Below are 18949 nucleotides of genomic sequence, written 5' to 3'. Positions count from 1 at the left end.
GAGAAGGAATCCTCTTTGCATTCTGAGCAGGCCTCTGAGATTGAAGAGGCAGAAAAGCTCTCCCAAGCTTGGGAACACTGGCAGGGCTCTGTGGTAACGGGGTAGGTGGGGTGAGGGCAAGCGACGTGGAGGGGGCCCTTTGTTGCACTCAGAACCAGGCAACTCGTCCTGGGAGGAGGCCCACCTCAGGCTCACTGCTGGGAGCTGAGCCACATGTGTCCCTCGTCTGGCTCTGAAGCCACTGAAGGTGCTCACACCAGCTTCTGTCCCGCCTGGAGCGCGGGGACCTCACTCAGGCGGAGGACCCTGAGACACGGGAACAGCAACAGCCACTGCCCACGACACCGTCCCTGTGTCCCCTGGGGGTGTGTCAGCAGGTGCAAGGCCACGGACTAGGGAGAGCTTACCACCCCCATGGGAGATGGCGAGAACACCCACCAGGCCTCTGTTCACCTCTCTGCCCCGGCACCAGCTTCCTGGTTTCTCAAGGTGGTGTGAGTTTATTTTAGTTCAAACCCCAAACAGCAACATTTCGATAGGAGGGGGCATAGCAGACTATTTTCTTCTGCATCGTCCCTGGGAAGCCCTTTAAAATGCCCTGATGGGGGCTCCCCTGGTGGCACAGTGGTTAAGAATCTGCCTGCCGATGCAGGGGATACGGGTTCGAGCCCTGGTCCAGGAAGATCCCACATGCCGAGGAGCAGCTAAGCCTGTGCACCACAACTACTGAGCCTGTGCTCTAGAGCCCACATGCCACAACTACTGAGCCCGTGTGCCACAACGACTGAAGCCCGCACGCCTAGAGCCCACGAGCCACAACTACGGAGCCCGTGTGCCACAACGACCGAAGCCCGCACGCCTAGAGCCCGTGCTCCACAACGAGAAGCCACCGCAACGAGAAGCCACGCACAGCAATGAAGAGTAGCCCCTCTCGCCACAACTAGAAAAAGCCCGCGTGCAGCAATGAAGGCCCAACACAGCCATAAATAAATAAATAAATAAATTTAATTAAATTTAATAAAAAAAATGTCCTTTTGTCCCCCACTTGCCGTAACTAGAGAAAAGCCCGCGTGCAGCAATGAAGGCCCAACACAGCCATAAATAAATAAATAAATAAATAAATTAATTAATTAAATTAATAAAATGCCCTTATGTTCCAACTAAGCGGCCACACAGCTCTGCTCCAATGGCCATATCAACAGCAGTGAGGAAGGAAAGGTGGGCCTGGCAGTGGGCAGTTCAGAGGCTGTCAACGGCAGTATGGTGGGCTGACATCCACATTCCCACAGATCTGAATATGCTCAACACTGCAAAAGAAACAAAAATGCAGACTTTGGGCTCCCCTGGTGGCGCAGTGGTTGAGAGTCCGCCTGCCGATGCAGGGGACGCGGGTTCGTGCCCCGGTCCGGGAAGATCCCACATGTCGCAGAGCGGCTGGGCCCGTGAGCCATGGCCGCTGGGCCTGAAAAAAAAAGGCAGACTTTATCTAGTCTTCCACACGAGATAAAACACTCACCAATTTGTTCTTAAAACCTGTAACTGATGTGAGGTTGGGGCTGGCGATGGGAGGACCCCTTCCTTTTTACATTTGAGGCATAGTTTTTCAAAACCATATGGTAGTGGGAGAAGTTAGTTCAGGCTGCTCACAGAAAGATTTCCTAAAAAGAACCTGTCTTTTGCCAAAATGGTTCATATCATCAAGGTAATACAAACTAGCATTTAATACCTGCATTAATATCCTGCTGTCAGTTTTGGTGGGTGTTTTACCGTTAACTTTCTACTGATTAATCTCTTCCTCATCAATGAGGCACACAGTTATCAGAGCCAAGGACACAGCATGGATATGAAGAACATTTGAAGCATGACCATCAAGAAGGCTTCTCTTATTAGGGCGATGCTGTCTGGAGTTTACAGTATGTTGGTACTTACAGATTTAATACCCCTTCATAAGCCCCCAGAGTGACATGGCAGGGGCACTGAGGGTCATTTGGTCCAAGTTACCAAGATGAGGTTTCCACAGACAGGTTTTGGGAAATGAAGGACTGGGCAAAAAAATCCTTGCCGAGTCTTGCCTGGGCATTTGGAATGTAAATCCATGACACGTTTTCATGTGTTCTTTGGCCCGAGGTCCACTCAGCTTTGCCCACAGCTATCTCCGTTAGTAATATTAACAATTTATTCCTTTCTAACATATTACTAAGCATCTTCTTTGCATGTGTACATACTTGCCTCCATTTTGAATATTCTTTCTGGGAGACCTGCCACGAAACCTCCAGCCTTACAGAGGAGATAATCAGTCCGAGATATTTTGCCTCAGAAAACCCCTTCCACGCCTTTCTCTGAGCACCCTTTCCAAATTTTGCAGGATGTTCAGGCCTCCCAAGAGAATCTTACTGGATTTAGTAAAGAGAATGACAGGTTGTGTAGCCCAACCCCCGTGAATTCCAACCACGCCACCTGAAAATGTGAACTTGGTATATTTCCTATCAACGGTTCATTTCATGACCCCACAAAGGATGCACGGAGCTGCCAGCTCTGTGACACTTCAGGGCATAATCCAGTAAAAAGAAAAGAAAGAAAAAGAGCAACTGCACTCATGTTCTGGCCTGTCCACAAGGCCTCCTTTTAATTTTCTGGTTCCTTTCTCGAGACAGTTCAAAACAGCAAAAGGACTTAATAAGATTCCCTGGGGTCAGGAAGGTCATATAGCTCATTTTTACCCCACCTCTGTCAGAGAGGATGGTGTGAGGGTCAGAACTTTGCAAACATATCTCTCTCTTAATCACCTCTCCCCTCACAATGCATCCTGGAGGGGGAGATGGTATTTTAAATTTTTTATTGGGAAGGATGTCATCAGAGGAAGACAGTGCTGGCAATTTGTCAAGAATGGCTGCCACAAAGAGGAGAAGAAAAAGAAAAAACCTACACACAACATGAACAAAAGCCAAATAATCAAATGGCAAAACCTTAAAGTCCTTCCTGTCACAGGACTAATGCCCTGCCTCCTTCTGTCCTGAATTTCTAGACAAAACTGGGCAAACACAAAGCAAAACTCAAAGTAAGTAAAACAGGCCCATTCAAAACGTCAAATGAAGAAACATTTTGTGGTTCTGGTTGCTTTGTTGCCCTTCCTATCTCTCGGGAGGCCCACCTTGTAGAATGCATCTTCCCTTTCTCATTTTCCATCAAACGATCGGCCAGCCTGGTCAGACCCCTCAGGTCTGGACCCAGAAACCCTCTGTTCCCACCACTCACATGACTAAATAGGCAAACCTGTGGTCCTGGGCTACATCTGGGGAGAAATGTATCCTTCTGGCTGAGTAAGAACTCATAGAGCCACAGGAAGGGTATGATAGCGGGTCTTTCTTCATCACAGAAATTATGACAGGCTACAAGTTATTAGGACGACTTCCACTCCTATTTCTACTTTGCATGACAAGGTCAGAACAGCTACCGGTTGGGAGGGCACTGTCAGGAAACCCACTGCCGAGGCTTTTGGGACTGAGCTCTCCATGGGCCTCCCAAGGAGACACACTAAGCCTGGGTGTGAGTGTGGTACCGTCCTTCCACATCACAAAGATACATGCAAATATGGCACACACATGAAAGACAACATCATTTTACATAATGCCTAAGTCCTGAGTTTGAAATAAATTAAGTTTATCTGATTTCCCAATATGGCTTAAGGAGCACAGAGGGGTAGAGAAACAATCCATACCTCATATTTTCACCATCAGATTGTCCAGAATGTTTTCTGATAGTGGATCAGAATGAATGAATTACACAAATTCCATATCATCATCACAGACTCTCTTCCCTCCAGCTGATCTTCACATTCATTCATTTTGTCAGTGCTTGAGGTCTGACACGACCTGCCCCATTCACCACCTCTCAAACCTCATCTGTGGACACTACCCCACCCTAAGCCCAGGCAGCCATACTGACTGTTGGGTTCCTTGAAAGCACCATGCTGTCTCCCCGATGTTACCCCACCTTGCATGGACTGGCACACACTCATTTACCCCTCACGTTTAAGTTTAGACATCCCTTCTACTGGGAAGCTTTCTTGCCTATCCCTTGTGCTATCTTTTTAATCATTCACATTCTAACTTCCTTATGCTTTTGTAACCTCTAGACTTTAAACTCCAAGAGGGCAGGGACCTGGTCTGTTTTCTTCCCCAGTGGCCATGGCTCATAAAATAGGTCCTTAATATTTCCCAGATGAATGAATCTGAATGGGAATTACTTGGCAAAGAAGATACCTTCCCCCCATAAGGTCTCACTGTTTTAAGATGTCAAAAACCAACCAGAATTTTTCTGATCTCCAGCCAGATATTTCATCTTTTAGCAATGAAACTGTGCCCATTTTATAACTTTTCCTTTCACTCATTCATCTATCTGACACAGGATTCTTTCTTAGGCTTTGGTTTGCCATCTTCCCTGAAAGGCAAATTCAAAACCTTTCTCTTTCCTGCCCTTTTGTTCCATGGAGATCCCTGTAAGCCCTGTAGGTAATAATAGACCTCATGAACCTAGGAAACTATTCTGACCTGGCATACCCCTGCCCAGTGACAGCACTGCCCACAGGTTACCACTCCCTGGAGGGCAGATTTGTTGCCATGGAGAGACGGGGGCTGGTAACGAAAACCAAGCCAGCTTGGAGAGATTTTAAAAAGTGTTGGGTGCCTTTTCACTCATACCTGTCAGATGGCTTCGCAAAGCTTTATGAAAATAATTACAGTAGAGAAAATCAACAGGAGAATGTTGCTAACAAGTAGAATATAAAACGCAGATTAAAACTAAAAGCTCAACAGGAAAAAAAATGTATTCAAATTCAAATAAAAGAATCTTATTTGCAGTACCATCGATTCCTTTGTGCCTGAGAAAAATTATACAAACAATTCTAGAAAGAGAAAGAATGTCTAGCTTTAATTTTTTCCTGAAGGAATTTTTTGTTGTTGTTGTGAAATACATGAAACATATAAGTATAGCAACAAACATAGAATAACAACAACAAATACCCAGTAGTGCTTACTATATATACCAGGCACTTCACTTTATATATAAGGATGAGGTCAGGACTACTTACTGGAACCCCCATTTCACAGATGAGGAATCTGAGGCATGGAGAGGTTAAGAAACCTCCCAAAGGTCACAAAGGTCACAAAGTCTAGAAGGGGCAGAACCAGGATTTAACCTCAGGCAGTCTGGCTAGATCCACACTGTTAACCACTAGACTACACTGCCTCTCATAGCTAACATACAAACAAATGTATGAAAAAGATACACAGTTATAAATAACATGAACAATCATATATCTACCATGTAGCTAAAGGAACAGAACATTACCAGTAAATATCGTAGACGCTCACTATGGGCCTCTCCACAAGCACACATTCCCCTCTGCCACCTCTCTTCCCAAGTTAACCATTATCCAAATTTTGGGTTAATTCTCTTGCTTTTTGTTATAATTTTAATATCTGTATCCCTAAGCGATATATTGTTAGCTTCCTACTTTATGTAAATAGAATCATAATATGTGTATTCTTCTATGACTGGCTTATTAAACTCAACATTATGTCTTTGAGATTCTTCCCTGTTAAAGATCACAGCTTTGGTTCATTCTCATCTGAGGACTGAATTATTCTATTCTTTGTTTATCCCTCCTATGGTTGGACATGCAGGTTGCTTCCAATTCTTATAAAAAAAACAACTGTGTGGATATCTTTTTGTATAAATTGAATTACACCAGCACCAGAATAAAAAAAACACCTGGGTTGTTTGTTACAACACAGATCCCTGGGTCCTACTGCTGGAGTTTTATTTGGTAGATCTGGGGTTGAGCCTGAAGATTTGTACTTCTAGCAAGTTCTCAGACGATGCTGATGCCATATGACCCAAAGACCACACTTTCAGAACCACTGCTCCAGGGTACAGACCTAAGAGTGAAGCTTCTGGGTTATAAGATATGCATATGCCAAGCCGTCTTCCGAGTCTTTCTACAAATTCACAAATCCATCTGCAGTTGTTCTACATGTTTTTAATTATTTCTACTCCTCTGACTGTTGAAGTTTTTTTCATATATTTATTGGCCATTAATTTTCTTCTGTGTGATACCTGTTTGGTACTTGCTCATTTTTCTGTTGGGTTATTTGTGTTGTCTTTATTGGTCTGTGACAGTTCATTATATTTTATGGGTATGAATCCCTTTTTGTTTATACAAATTGCAAAGATCTTCTCCCAGTTCACACGTTACCATTTTATTCTCTTTATGTTGTCTTTTGAAGAACCAAAGTTGATAAACGTAGTCAAGGTTTTCAATCTTTTCTTGTTTGTGCTTTCTGTATCTTGTTTAAGAAATCCTTCTCTACTATAAGATAATAAAAATAGTCTCCTATGCTATTTCCTAAAAGTTGTATTTACTTTTCCTTCCACAGATAAGTCTTAACTTGCCTGGACTTGATTTTAGTGTATGGTGTGAGGGAAGGATCCATTTTTAATTTTTCTGCACCATCTTAATTGTTCTGATTTTGTACTAATATCTAGAAGGGTAAGACCCATACAGAAATGTCACAAACATTCTTGGCATTTTGCTCTTCCCTATGTATCTCATAATCAGCTTACGAACTTCCGTGAATACTTCACTGGAATTTTGGTTATAATTCTACTCACTCTAAAGATCAATTTATGAAAAATTAATATTTTAACAATGTTCCTATTAAAGAATATGTATAGGTTCATTACTGCCACATCTCTTATTACTGTTTTTTATTGCTAATATTAATTATTTGCTGGACCCCCTTGTTTTTGATTAGTCTTAAGGGAAATTTATCTACTTTAGTTAGTTTTCTTTTTAATTTGCTTTTTTTTGAGAAATTATTTTTTGTGGTAAAATACACATAACATAAAAATTAACATTTTCACCATTTTAAAGTGTACAGTTCTGTGGCATTAAGTACATTCACACTGTTGTATAACTACTACCACCATTTATCTCCAGAACTTTCTCCTCTTCCCAAACTGAAATGCTATAACCATTAAACACCAACTCCCTATCCCCCCGGCCCGGCTCCTGGCAACCACCATTCTACTTTCTGTCCCTATGATTTTGACGACTCTAGGGACGTCATGTAAGTGGAATCCTACAATGTTTGTCCTCCTCTGACTGGCTTATTTCACTGAGCATAATGTCTTCAAGGTCCATCCATTTTGTAGCATGTGTGAGAATTTCATTCCTTTTTAATACTGATTGATATTCCATTGTATTATATACCACATTTTGTTTATCCCATTTAATTTGTTGATGGACACTTGGGTTGCTTCCACCTTTTTGCTATTGTGAATAATGCTGCTATGAACATGGGTGTACATGTACCTATTTGAGTCCCTGCTTTCACTCATTTTGGGGTACATACCCAGAAGTAGAATTGATGGATATAATTATATGTTTAATCACCATACTGTCTGTACCGTTTTACATTCTCACCAGTAATGCACAAGACGTTCCAATTTCTCCACATTCTCACCAACACTTGTTTTTTCCTCTTCGTTTGTTTGTTTTTAAATAGCCAACATAATGGGTGTGAGGTAGTATGTCAGTGTGGTTTGATTTGCATTTCCCTAATGTGTTAGTTGTTTTAAAGAAACAAATTTTGGCTTTACCGTTTATTTTTATTGTATATTTGTTCTCTTTTTTGTTCTCTTTAATTTTTCCTTCCATTACTTTTCCTGGGTTTATTCTGTTGTTTTTAATTCTTTTTTTTTTTTTTTTTTTTTTCTTTTCTTCAATACGCGGGCCTCTCACTGTTGTGGCCTCTCCCGTTGCAGAGCACAGGCTCCGGATGCGCAGGCTCAGCGGCCATGGCTCACAGGCCCAGCCGCTCCGCGGCATGTGGGATCCTCCCGGACCAGGGCACAAACCCGTGTCCCCTGTCCTCTCAACCACTGCACCACCAGGGAAGCCCGTTTTTAATTCTTAATCTAGATGCTGTTGTTGAAATAAGGACCGCAGACCTAAATTTTTAAATTAGGACAGTAGTTTACTAACAGCCTATATGCAGGAAAAGAGCACACAGTCCACAAGTAGACAGCTCCACTCCTGTGGCCCCTCAGAACTGTGAAGTTATAAGAATTCTTGTGTACATGTTTATAGGAATAATATGGGCAGAATTAGCCCAGTAGCACAAAGCAGGCTTCTAGATCTTACTCTGAGAAATACCTTTCTCTATGGTTAAGGGGCTCTTTTTCTTTTTCTGTGGTCAGGAGCCTGGAGCTTGTGGGCTCCAGGGTCCCTGCGATCTGGGGAACTGGGAGGTTGGGAGGGTTGGAAAAAGTTCCTTTATGATATGGAAGGAATGTAGTCACTTCTGGCAGGTCAGGGATGAGTAGAGCTTTTCACCTATACATAGCTCATTAAATTAGGGGGGGGGAAAGGCTCAAAATTCAGCCTTTAAAGTCTTGATATGTAGTATTCTTATTATTTAGGCCCTAGTAATTTCTAATTTTTATTACAATTTTTTGATTTATAAGTTGTTTAGAAGTTTGGTTTTTAATTCTATGTGGGCTTGAGTAGTTTGAAAATTACACTTTCTATTCTTTCATTCATTTTCTTAGCTATTTAAACACATTTAAAGTCTAAAGTTAAACACTTTTAACCTCTTTTCAAGTAGAACCATAGCATACTTTAGCTGATTACTAACTCCACTGGCCAATTTATTATGCTGTTTTTATTCAGTATTTTATCATTTTTAACCACATATTAGACATTCTTATTGCAGTTTTTATATAATTAGTGTATGTTTAAGTGTACCTATTTACTAATAGCCTAATAATCCATCTTACTTCTCAATCTTCCGTCTGGGATCATTTCCTTTTCTTATCTGAGGACATCTTATAGAATCTTCTTCAGAGGAGGCTGGATGGCAGTAAAATTTCTCAGTTTTGTCCTGCCTCAAAATGCTTTTACTTCATCCTCTTTATTGATATCTTTACTGTATATAAAAATTCTAAAAATTGAGAGCTGCTTTTCTTAGCCAACTGAAGATATAACTCCACCGTCTTGGCTTCTACTGTTATTTTTGAAAAGTCAGCTATCACTGTAAATGCTACTCCTATGTATCTGTTTTGTCTTTCTGGCTGCTTTTAGTATCTTTTTTGTTTAAATTCTTCAGTTTCATTATAAAATATCTACTTAAAATTATCTCTTTATTTCTTCTGCTTGAGATCTGTTGGGCTTTCTGGATCTTAGGTTTAATACCATTCAACAATTCTGGATTGGAACTTGTTTTTTTTCTTCCCATTTTCTATAGTATTTCCTTTTGCAATTCTTTTCAGCCTCTTAGTTATCTTCCTAGTCTCAATCTCATTTCATACTTTCCCTCTCTTTGTGTCTTTGAGCCATATTCTGGATTGTTCAGATCAGTTTTTCAGTTCATCAGTGTACTCTTCAACTGTCTCCAATCTGTTTAATCCATTGAATTTGTAGTTCCTATTTTTATATTTTTCATCTCCAGAAGTCCCATTTCTTTATTTTAAAAATCTGTGCAGTCATTTATAGTCTTTTGTCCTTATACATGATTTCAATGCTTTTAAAAACATTTCTGAAATATGTTAAAATATTCATTTATATTTTTTGGCTGATAAATCCAATAATATTTACAGGTCCAACTCTGCTGTCTATTGTTTCTGCTGGTTTTCACTCACGGTGACTTATTTCCTTGTGTTCTAAGTGAAACGTGCCTTTCTCCAGAGGGGATTTTTGTTTATTTCTGAGTCACCTAGGGTTATTTAGGATGTTTACACGGCCATCATGCTATAAGGAATCCCTACTTTAATCTTTCTCTCCTTTCCCAATGTTTCTTGAAAGAAACAGTTCCTCAACGGACGGAAGTCAATGCTGGGAGCATTTGCTATCATCCTTACCAGGAGGATCACAACTTGCATCATTCCCACTCTGTAGGATATGAAGTAAGAATGTGAGAAACATATCCTGCTGAAATATCTCACAAAACACGTTCTTTACCACTTGTATCTAGGTTTAACTTAAGGAGGATTTTTATTTGGCTGTGAAAGTACCTCTAATAAGAAATGTAGTCCCTTTTGCAGTTTGGTTACTAAACCATCTATATCGGAATGATGAAAAGTACAAGATTATTATTTATTTCAGTCACATGAAAGACCGCTTGAGGAACAACCCTCCAATCATAGAAATGCACAAACCTGTGAGGGTCATCTGGGTCACAGTTCGGGAGAAACTGAGTGATTACTTCTGCCACTTCTTCATTTGATAAAACATCCCAGAGTCCATCAGTGGCCAAGATCAGCACATCGTCTGCTCCATGCTCGTATCTGGAGAGATCGTAGACTCTTACCTGAAATGAACGGCAATACCCCTGCTTAAGACGTTGGGAGCACATTATTCCCCCTAGCAGACTGGCTTCTGATTTCCCTTCCCTTTTCCTGCCCAGCCCAGTGGTTTTTAGGTGTGTGCTATAAGGCACTTGGTATGCAGCAAGCTTTGTGGCCCAGGGGTAGCCTCCTTTGAAGACTTGCTGTATAGACATATCGGGCCCCAAACACAACTGTGAATAAACCCAATAAATTAACAGTTGACAAGAAAGAAATTAACTGAAAATGTAATGCCTGAAATGTGGCTAGAACAATGACTCACAATAGATACGGCGGTAGCTAGAAGAGCAGCCGGAGGCTTGCTGCCTGCCTTCCTTTGCACATCCATCCCACAGACATTTATTAAGGGCCTGCTCTGTGCCGGGTGCTCTAAGTATAGAGATAAACAGCAGATTTCCCTGCTTCTGAGCTCTCAGTCTGCGGGGGAGATAAGGCCAGTCTAGGATCAAAGGCAGCTACTCTGCGTGTATTGGTTTAGGACTAAGGAGACACACTTTATTTCATGTACTCACTTGATACCTTTTGGCTTACCTGCTCTGAGGCCCATGGGGCTGGACTTATCTCATGCAGCGATGGGGCTCTGACACTACACGCAGGTTTGAGGAGCCTCAGTCTAGCCTAAATCACAAAGGACACACGCCAAGTCTGAATCTCCTAAGTGTGTCTCGACAGACTTTAAGTCTGTCCTCACCTCTTGTACCTGGAATGACTTGGCTATTTGAACATCCCCCTCAACTCTTGGAAAAGAACATAGTGACCTTAGCAAAAATAATAATAATACAAATCAAGGCTTACTTGCATTAGGCCTCAACTCCATGTTCCCCCTGCTCGGGCAGGATGGGAGGGAGAGGAGTTTGGGATTTCATTGCTTTCCCTACTAATTTGAGGGGACCAGCCCCTGCCTACACCACTTCATGAGCTGAGGACAAAGGCAGGTCAATTTCATCAATCTTCCAACTCTTTCAACCCCACCTCATTATCCTGTTTTCTAAAAACAAGTCTGAGTGAAAGGTGTAGGCCAGGGGAAGGGAAAGAAAGGGAAGGGAGGGGAGGGAAGGCGGGTGGAGTGGAGTGTCTTGTGTGTCCCATCACACACAGTCACTGTCAGGTCATCTCAGATCTCGAGAGAATACAATTCTAAGAGGCCTGCAGAACGTTCACATCCACCTCTTCAAAGGCCAAGCCTCCTATGTTTTAGGAAGGTCTGCCCAGGCCAGTGACGCCCTGCCAGTCCATAGTGCTGGTCCTATGGACGAACAGCCTACACCCAGCAGCAGAAAACAACAAAACGCCCCACACTTGCCTACAGAGTTTTTGGAAAATGAGCTCAAATGAAAAACAGCCTTTGTGGCCGGTGAACAAGACGGCAACAATTAGCTAATGGCGCAGCACGTGGGCCGCCCTCAGGAGAAGAGCACCCAGGCGAAGACTGGACTGGCTTTTTACATCTTCCTCTCAAAAGGCAGGGGACGTTTACATTGTAGAGAAGGCGCTGTGCCCTATGAGACCAAATTAAAGAAAACAGGAGGGGGGGAATCTTAAGTTTACAACAGACTGGAAAGTCCCAAATGCCAGAATTTTGTCTTCAGGCTGCTGAACTCATGTGGTTCGATTTTTACTCTAGCGGCAACCGGATCCCCTCTGCTTTCCCTTCTGTGGTCCCTGGGTGTCTTAGAGCAGAGCTTCTGAAATGCTGATGTGCACAGGAATCAGCCTGGGACCCTACTAACGCGGAGATTCCAATTCACTTCTGGGGTGGGGCCCGAGAGCCTGCATTTCTAACCTGCTCCCATGGATGCTGCTGGTCCCTTGACCACACTTTGACTAGTGAGGCCGCGGAGGAGTCCTACTGGTCTGTAACAAGGAATCCAAGGGCTCAGTGGCCTCTGTGATGCCTGTGTAGACTACCCCCTAGGGGAGGCTATAGCGAGGATATAGCAACTGTCACCCCCGGGCTCCTAATTTCAAGTCCTGTGTCACTGTGTTGTTACTTCCAGTGTGCGATAACTTTGCTTACGAAAGACTGCTCGCTTCTTATTGGGGTAGATCTACAATAAATTTCTGTGATACTTTGAGCTCCACAGGATAGAAAATGTTTCTTATAAAGGGAGGTAGGGAGATGTGGATGTCAGGTGCTTGTAGCACCTTATGCTTCTAGCGAACTAGGAGATGCCACCTGCCCTGCAGCTCCTTTTAAAAGAGAGGTTTCTAAGGTCGGATGTTGACCTGCCCTGTGTGTAGCGTGCCGAAAGCTCTTCAAGCGCTTTCTGCGGGCCCCCAAAGCGTGGAGATTTGAGTTGCTTTAAGCTGAAGCTGTCCTATTCAAATGGAAATCTGGCCAACAAAACGGGTGTGGGTTGATAAATAACAACATGTTATAAAATGTTCCTCTTCACTTCCATCAATAAATTGAATCCTTCCCTAATTCCACTCTTCACATTTCCACACGTAACTCTCTAACGCAGTTTCCTTAGCCAACATGAAAATCCCTTTCAGTACCATTCTCCAAGCAATTTTTATGTAAATAATAAACAGCTAGTCTCAACCCTATTCCCTGAGGCACTCCCCAATTAACATCCTTTTAGATTTTTTACTGCTACCCTTTGTTTCCTGCCCTTTAGCCAGTTTCCAAAGGACTTTGCCAACTTTCCACTTACAACTTGTGTCTTATACATTAACCTGCGATGCAGAACATTTTGTGAAAACGCTCTCGGAAAAGCCGGACTGCCGTGCAAGGCATCCAACTGCACGCTCATCCTCCCCAGCGGCTAGGGCTTCAAAGGATTCCAGTGGGCTCTGGAGACCCGACCTTCCCTCCCCGAAGCTGTTGCAGGGCCTCCTCAGTCAGACCACACTCGCCTCCCCGGACCCCCCTGTTCCATTCCTCAAATAGCTTCTTAATGTTCCGGGAAGCTTCACATCAAAATAACGGGCTCTGTGGCTCCCCAGGACTCAGACATGAGGAAGACAGTCTCTGGGAGGGGAGAGATATGATCGGCAAAGGCCTTTGTGGGAAGGGGGTCTGGAGAACACGGGCAGGGTCCTAGTGGCTCCTTCCCGTGTGCCCATCTGCCAAGAAAGGCCATGGGCATCCTGAGACTCTTACTGTTTCTCAGAGCAAAAGAATTTGAGCCGTGGAGAGATGAGGCCGGGGTGGATTCATCTGCCCTCCTGGACCCTTCACGACGTGTTTATTGAGCACTTACTATGTGCCAACAGCTGTGACCAAAAGTGACAAAGTCCTCACAACTTCTAAACTAGGTGCAGTAGACGCACAAATAAATTACAATGCCAGAAGATGACAGGTGCTTGAGGAAAAGTCAGGCAGGTAAGGAGAGTGACAAGAGAGCCATCTTAGAAGATGTGGTTAAGGCGGGTGTCTCTGGGAAGACACCATGTGAACAGAGATCTGAACCAGTGAGGTGACATTCCACAGGTCCCTTGCTGTGCCTCCCTTTCCTTCCTTTTGGGGACCTGCCACTCCTCCGGATTAAGAAGATGTGGACACAGTGTTAGACTGGTGGTGAAGAAGAGAGGCTGAGGGGGACACAGTGCCACCCTCCGCTGCCAGCGTAACCCTGAGGAAGACCCGAGGATTTCCCTTTCTTTTCCCTGGTCCTCTGCAGACACGATCCCTTTCATGTTCACTAGCACAGTACTTACCTACTTGTACCAGTCTGTGTTCACTTGTCTGTCTCTTCCACATGAGTAGTTATTCTCAAACTTTAATGTGTTTAAGAATCACTTGGGGTGCTAATTAAGATTCAGGGACCCACCTTTAAAGATTCTGATTGTGTAGTAGATCTGAGCCCAGGCATCAGCCTATGTAAACAAGGGTAATTCCAATGCAAGTGATGGGGGAACCTCACCTTGCAAACATGGTCTTAGGCAATAAGCTCCCCCGGGGCGAGGTCTGAGTTGTCCTAGTTGTTTCTGCCCCCCACCCCCACCCCGAGCAGAGCACAGAGCCTAGCTCTTGGAAACCACACAATAAACCACCAAGGGAAGCATTTCCCTTGCTGGCCATTTACCCTTGTCCTGCGTACAGTGAACACCCTGAGAGCTGGTCACCTTCCCTTCCCCCCAGACTCAACTTCTGGAGGCCAGAGATCCCATTTTGCACTTCTTCTGTGGGCCTCGCCGTAACTTTCATAGAGTAAATACCACTAGATCTTCAGGACATACTTGCTGAGACAAAGAATAAATGGGAAGAAAGGAGAAAGAAAAAGAATTCATATGAGATCCATTCCGAAGACCCCCCTCATCTCGTGGTGACCCAACCGTTTTAGCTTGTAAACGCCAGCTCTCCCAGGCAGTCACGAAACTGTGATGTGCTGATATTTAACAGGAGTAGCAGACTCTTTCCTTTTTGTCCCCTATCCTCAGGGGAGCTAATAAACAAAAAACACTCAGCGTTCGGGAGCCGGCGGTGGGCGGGGAGCAGGAGGAGGTCTGGGGTCACCAAGGGTCGTGGCTAGTATGCCCCTGAATAAGCCAGGTGCTGACGGCTCTCACAGCTGCCCCCCAACTCTAGAGCACTTAGAGTCACCCTTACCGTCGTCACCGGGCCCCTGCTTTACGGGGGAGCGGGGACAAACAACCCTTTAATGCGGTGCCTCCACTCAGTGCTCAGCTGGCTGCTGTTTCAGCGCCTGTCTAATATCTGTTCGCCCTTTTGCTCTGTTACTGAGGAAATTTCAGTGGCCTCTGAGAGCTCATACTGCTGTAAGCTGACGCTGCTTCCTGAAGCCACCGTTTAAAAGAATCCATCAATTCTTCCATTTGCCAAGTCTTGGCTGCTCCTCTAGGATGTCCTCACGGCTCTCAGATCTTTATCAGCTCAGCACATCCTCCAAACCCTTTTTCCCCGTTTAAGTACTTGAGGTGGGACGAGGTGCTCCAGCAGCTCAGGCCCGGCTGTGTCCAGGAGCAGAACCCTCCCTGCCTGGGTTATTAGGAGCCCTCACTTCAGGTCTCTGCTTCTAACCAGCCTTGGGACTGGAGACGAGTCCTTTATTTCTTTAGCTCTCAATTTTCTCATCCCTGAAATCATTGTTAAAAAAATGGAAAAAAAAAAGACAAGAAAAATAAATATTATAACACCCACTCTACCTTTCTCACAAAGCTGTTACAAAGATCAAATGAGATAATGTGGAAGAGACCTTCTGATGCACAGCATGTTATTTTTTTTACGGCTCTGATCTCAGGGCAATACACCTGAAAGTAAGCTGGTTGGTGAAAGGAGATGAGTTAAGGGTGAGCTCAAGGGACCTGGGTTTCATTTCCTAAAGTCTCACTTAAAATTGACACCGATTGGGACTCTCAGTCATGTTTTGGCAGAAAAGTCAGGTGGGTCCCCAAGGTAAAGGCTGCCAATAAGTGCTGGAAAATCAGAAGAGTACAAACTCTTTTCCTCTCCACCCTCCGCGGGCAACTAACCCAAAAGCTCAACCTGCAGAACGTTGAACACAGCACTCGTACCAGAAGAAAATAAAACTCTAGCATATTTCGTCAGAGTCCAACAAACTGAGCGGATTCTTTCAATACTGGCATGCTGGCAGGTCACCAAGCTGGCACCCGAATTCTCTCTTGTGATTCTCTCTACACTAGACGATGTCATGAAATACACACTGAATTTGGTGGCAGAAGACTTGGGTTTGAGACCCACCTCTGCCCCTTAGTAGTTAGGCAAGACCACTTTGTTCATTCACATTGTAAAATCTCTCGACAACCTGCCGGGAACATGAAATGAGGAAGTACTGATTTACCAGATGGGGAGTGTCAGGGAGGAGGACTTTGGGCGTCACGTACCTTACGTGGAGAGGGAACTGCAGGGGCCAACGCGGCGGGATGCGAGAGAGGGCTGGTGTGTAGGGTGGCTGTGCGTGGTCTGGCTTGCCTACGGTACTGGATCTCCACTGGGGAGCGGTAAGGGATATGAGGCTTCTCAAATCTTCAGCGTCTCCCTTTGTGAAATGAAAGGTTAGGATGACGCGGCCACTGGGGATGCTTATGGCTCTACCATTCCCCAACTCTTTCATCACAGGATGAGTTCGATCTGGATGGGACTGACCACATGACCTCAGAGCGTCTGACTGCAGATGAATCAAGGGACATTTAAACATGACAAATATGTTGGCTGTTCCTCCTGCCCCAAAAGGAGCTGGTTGTCTTGGCTGTGGGTATAATTTTCTATGTGAAATGCACCACAGATATTCTTGAGGTTTGGTGTTTTTCTTTTTTTTTTTTTTTGGAGTCTACAGACAAAATAAACATTTGCCTTTTGAGGGTGGATACCATCTAATAACTGAAAAAGTTTCTAAACCAGCTAAGATATTAGGTAGTGTATAGAGAGTCTAAAGTTGTAGCCAGTGCCTGGCCACGATAGCGTAAGGCCTTCATTTTCCCCACACGAGGCCAGAACTTTACAACTTTGGGAGGTAAGCTATAGAGGAAGGAATTTCCTGTACAGATGGGGGCACTCCTATCATCTACTCCTTTCTCTGGGATTCCAGTGCCTTGTTCACCACAGAATCCAAGGCTCACTGAATGGATCAGGGAACAAATGGACTTGGATCCAGCTTGTCAGTCATTTGAGGGTTACATTTGCGTTCATTTAAATGCCCGTTTGCAGGGATCAGGGTCAGAGGAAACCCCAGCCTGCGAGTGAAAGTACGTGGGCGCCATGTAGACGGACTGAGTCCTGTCAAATCCATTTAGGAGGCGGGGGAGGCAGACACAGAGTGACCGTCCATCCCTGTTTGCCTGAGACAGTTTGGGTTTGTGCTGCTTTCCCAGCATAACTATTAACAGTGTCCCCACTGACTCTCAAAAAATGTCCCGGCTGAGAGGGTAAGTTATCTGGTCTCCCGGCGCGTAAAGAATTAAATGACTACTGTTCTTTATTCTTGTAGCTGCTACTTCTGGCCGTTGGGACCGAACATAATAACCACACTGTGTTACTACTTCACAGGACTCGTTTCACAATGGCAGGATTTTAGGGATCTCCCGTGAACAGGAGAGCAAGTTACCGTGTATCTTGCCTTAGAAGAGGAGACCCAGGGCTTCCCTGGTGGCGCAGTGGTTGAGAGTCCGCCTGGCAATGCAGGGGACACGGGTTCGTGCCCCGGTCCGGGAGGATCCCACATGCCGCGGAGCGGCTGGGCCCGTGAGCCGTGGCCGCTGAGCCTGCGCGTCTGGAGCCTGAGCTCCGCGACGGGAGAGGCCACAACAGTGAGAGGCCCGCGTACCGCAAAAAAAAAAAAAAAAGAAAAAAAAAAGAAGAGGGGGCCCATACCGCAAAAAAAAAAAAAAAAAAAAAAAAAGAAGAGGAGACCCAATCAACCCTGGTAAGCTATGGGATACCTGTCACGTGGCAAAGTTAACCCCACTGCTCGCAAGCAGCCCAGGTCTCGGCACACCTATGATCAAGCAGAGAGTGAGGTGTGTAGTAGCCCTAACCTACCAGCCTAGAACGGAGCCACAGGCATGGTGAGAATGAACCATGCAGTCTAGGACTAGAGCATGGATGACTTTAGGATTATTAAACTAAAGCTCCTGAAACACAGTGAAGAACAGCTTATGACAGTGTTATTCAAAGAGTGGTCTTTGGGTCACCTGCTGCAGAAGTGTCTAAAAATGTGAAGATTGCTGGGACCCCACCCTACACCTAGTGATTCAGATTTTCAGGAAGTGGATTCCGGGGGTTTGCATTCTTTAACAAACTCCTCAAACTATTCTTATATGAGGTAATACGATAAATTAATGCAAAAGAAAAGAAAGATACTTACTCGAAACATTCAGGTGAAATTATTATTGTTCAGGAGAGGATCAGAGGGGAATAATCTCCAATGAGAAGGAACGTTTGACCCAATATACAGGTTGGCTTCCCTCGTGTGACCACAAATTTCAAAAGCTAGACTTTTGGGTGTGTGTACAAGTAAATTTCAAATTGTGGTTTTATTCAAATAGCTGGTTAGCAAATCTCAAGACAGTTCCTAATGGGAACCATCCATATGGATGACACACAGGTGCATCACGAGTGATTTTTTACAGCTAGACTGGAGAATTAGAGATGGAGATGCACAGGCTAGGGCGTGAAGTCTCTCCTGTATGTATAAGGTCAGATGGTACCAGAATCAAAGAAAGCAGTTCTGTACACTCTTAACATGTGATTGTTTTTCCCCCAGACATTTTCAAAGTGGTGGTGGTGATGGGAGGGGAGCATATACTCCCAAGGGGGCATCAACCCAACTGAGAGGCAGATGTATGAGATGCTGCAGACATGTGGGACTAGAGGAGAGAGTCAGAAAACTGCTCATAAAACTGAACTCATAGAACATAGAGAGGAAAGTGGTGGTTTTCAGGGGGGCAGGGGGTGGGGAGAGAAATGGAGAGATGATGGTCAAAGGGTACAAACTTCCAGTTATAAGATGAATAAGTCCTGGGAATCCAAAGTACAGCATGGTGATTACAGTTAAATATAATGTGTATATGCTGTATTATATACACACACACACATATACACACTATATATAATGTA

The 18949-nt window shown here is 44.3% G+C and overlaps 1 protein-coding gene across 4 annotated transcripts in view; it reads right to left on the bottom strand.

Annotated features, from left to right (window-relative positions):
* The window catches only part of PPM1H (protein phosphatase, Mg2+/Mn2+ dependent 1H), a 299608-nt gene that overhangs the window by 26218 nt on the left and 254441 nt on the right, over positions 1–18949 (bottom strand). For all 4 annotated transcript variants that reach the window (XR_008617682.1, XR_003680301.2, XR_003680302.2 and 1 more), the window contains exon 9: positions 10219–10370. Coding sequence is in view for 1 of the 4 variants with exons in the window: in XM_024122817.3 (XP_023978585.1) it covers positions 10219–10370 (152 nt within the window). In the remaining 3 variants the exon portion in view is untranslated. The remainder of the gene's footprint in view (positions 1–10218; positions 10371–18949) is intronic.

Source organism: Physeter macrocephalus, chromosome 6, assembly GCF_002837175.3.
Source record: "Physeter macrocephalus isolate SW-GA chromosome 6, ASM283717v5, whole genome shotgun sequence".
Lineage (NCBI taxonomy): Eukaryota > Metazoa > Chordata > Mammalia > Artiodactyla > Physeteridae > Physeter > Physeter macrocephalus.
Note: the sequence above shows the minus strand (reverse complement) of the source record. Positions and strands in the feature narration are given on the sequence as shown.